Genomic DNA, 2881 nt, shown 5'->3' with positions numbered 1-2881 from the left:
GACGGAATGGTAGAGCCCCACTTGAACTACATCTACTGGACTGAAAAAGAGTACAACGTCCCTGGACTGTTGCACCTGGAAAAGGGCAGCGCCCTATCCAGACGGCTCGGAGATGAAATAGTGAGCTTCTACTTTGGAAACGGGCCGATATCCAGAGACACGCACTTGCGGCAGTTCTACGACGTAACTCCACCCCCTAAGCCAACGTTCAAACATCTAATTCCTGCCCCATTCGCAGATAACCACCGATAATTCGTTCCTCAGGGGCATTTTCAGTTCGGTCCAGCATCACCTGCGCACCTCCAACTGCCCCATCTACATGTACCGGCTGTCTCTGGACTCAGACCTATGCTTCTACAAGCGCATGCTGGGCATTGAGCTACCGGGTAAGTTCTGAAGCCTTCTGAACGGCAACGGGCCACTGTGGAACTTTTCCAGGCGTTTGTCATGCTGACGAGATCGGCTACTTGTTCTCCACCCTACTAACTTCCGCTCCAGAAGCTGGAAGCGTGGAAGATGTTGCCCAGAGGCGCATGTGTCGGCTCTGGGCCAACTTCGCCAAGTACTCCAATCCGACTCCGGTTCTGGATCCGCTACTGGAAATCACTTGGCCTCCAGTCGCCGACCATCAGAACGTGGCCTTTCTGGATATTTGCCAGGAACTGAAGGTGGAGTTCGATCCGGAACCCGAACGCATGAAGTTTTGGGAGCGGATTTACTCGGAGGGTTTACTTGTTTCGAAACTATAAAAGGCAAATTTGGGCACGTTGAGTTTTATTGGGGAGAAAGCCTTTAGGTTCCAGTAGGCCTGCGTAACACTGTGTTGAGTTGCGCGTTTGAGTTGTTGCCGCTCTCTGAGCTAATGAGTTTTAACTCTTTGGTTAATGGGTTATAACTCATTTACCTGTGACGTGACCGACACTGSAATTTTAACTGGAAAGTTTTGGTCTAAAACGGAAAAAACCGGAAGTTTTGAAGAAACTTACAAAATCTACCGAGCGATGATGGTGACGARATTTGGCTTTCTCTGGTCGTTTTTTGAGGAAATCCRAATTTTGTCGAAAKAAAACACGATAACTTTGTGACCAAACTGTAAAGACGATGACTTTTCTTRTAAAATCTTTCTTTTAACTTTTTTGCATAAAATAYTCTCAGTTTGCCAGTATTTTACAGTAAAACGTTAGGAAAAAACGCGTTGTTTTGTTTAGAGAGAGTTTTGTTCAGAAATATTGACGTAAAAGTGAACAAACCGGAATAAATAAACCAAATTACTCACAGCGACAAACGTGACGAGTTTTCCGAATATTTGACTATACACTTCCACTTGTTTTGTTCGGGGAAATGTTTTTGGGAAAAATTCCAGAAACAATTATTAGGGTTTTGTCCAAAATTCAAAGCTGTAAAAGGTTCCAGAAAAAAATTACAAAGCTGTTCAGGAGCCGAGTTTTCCTATTAAATTTAGCTTATGATTTTCACAGAAATTACCCGAAGAGTGTCAGCATTTTAAGTAAAACTAAAAATAATACGTTTTTTGCGTAGCAAGAATTGATTAATAGAAACTTTGCTAAAACTGGAAAGACCTAAAATTTTAAAGAAACTTGAAAACTCTTCAGAGCAATAAGGGTGGCGAATTTTCCAAATAATGTTTAGAAAACTTTTGCTCTCTGGCCGTTTTTTCAAGACAATCTCAATTATTTTCGGTAAAAAACTGAATAAACTTACTTGGTTTTTGTGCCAAATTCGAAGCTGAAAAGGTTTTGTTTAAGTTCCCTGCAAACAGATGAATGAGGCAAATTTTCTAGCTAAATGAATTTTGTAATTTTTGGGTGCAAAGACCTCTTTATTGTCAGAAAAGAAGAAAATCATTAGAAAAGAATGATATTTTTTGCGTTTTTAATTAAAAACTTTTAGTTTAGTTTTTTTTTTCAAGCTCTACAGTCTTCAGAGGAATGGAGATGATGAGTTTTCCAAATAATTTATTATAAACTTTTGCTTATTCAGTTTGTATTTTGGTGGGAAATTATTTTATTTTTGTCTCAAATGTCTCAGGAAAGAATGATATTTTTTGCGTTTTTAATTAAAAACTTTTAGTTTTGTGAATCTTAACGATTTTCGGAAAAAACGGGAGAGATTTATTTCCATTTTTGTCCCGAATTCGACGCGGAAAAATGTTTTTGTAAAATTCAGTTAAAAGAACTAATTTAATAATTTACTTTTAAGTCCTTAACTGGAAATCATTCTCATTTTAGAACGTAGCTGGCCACGGTTGTCTCACTCGCACCCATGGGAGTCTATAAGCGAGGCGCCATGGCTGTGTGTTGCTGCGTTCGAAGTTGTTACTCTCACCGCTTAAAATATCTGAGCTTTGAGCAACACAAAGCAGTGAAAATTTACTTGAAATGACCAATATCGAGGAGACACGAAAATTTGCACATATTTTGATTAGGTTGAAAGTGCAATGCATTAAGGTATTGTAAGGGAACAATTATTGTTTATAAAACAGCAACATTCTTATGCTATTTTATCATAAGACAACTCTTCTCAGCCCTTAACCGGCTGTTCATATAAATATACGTTCTTTGGAACTTCTGGTTACGGACTCAGAAAAATTGATAATACGAAAACTATTCGGAGTCCATCCTGCTGAGCTAAAATCTGCACTTTTGTGCGATTTGAACGACTTCTCTCAGGGTCTTTAAACTTACCATTACATTGAATCATATATAATTTTTTGTCACAGAACACACAATAGCGCCATCATTGCCAATTTCCTAGCAAAATCAATGTTGTCATTTTTGGAAGAAATTAATCAAAAAATTATATTTTTTGGGTTTTTGATTAAACACTTTTAGTTTTGTGATCTGTTTTTGCGAAAACTTTA

At 38.4% G+C, this 2881-nt stretch overlaps 1 protein-coding gene across 1 annotated transcript; it reads left to right on the top strand.

The window, feature by feature from the left end:
* LOC125503718 (esterase B1-like) lies at positions 1–763 on the top strand (the record flags this gene model as incomplete). The annotated part of the gene is given in 3 exon segments (XM_048664454.1): positions 1–183; positions 239–386; positions 439–763. Coding segments are annotated over 3 exon segments (642 nt in total), but the record flags the coding sequence as incomplete, so codon positions are not given.
* Between the last annotated feature and the right edge of the window lie 2118 nt (positions 764–2881).

This window comes from Dendroctonus ponderosae, unplaced genomic scaffold, assembly GCF_020466585.1.
Source record: "Dendroctonus ponderosae isolate FM_Combo_2020 unplaced genomic scaffold, Dpon_F_20191213v2 Dpon_F_20191213_267, whole genome shotgun sequence".
Lineage (NCBI taxonomy): Eukaryota > Metazoa > Arthropoda > Insecta > Coleoptera > Curculionidae > Dendroctonus > Dendroctonus ponderosae.
This window is presented reverse-complemented; position numbering and strand designations above follow the sequence as displayed.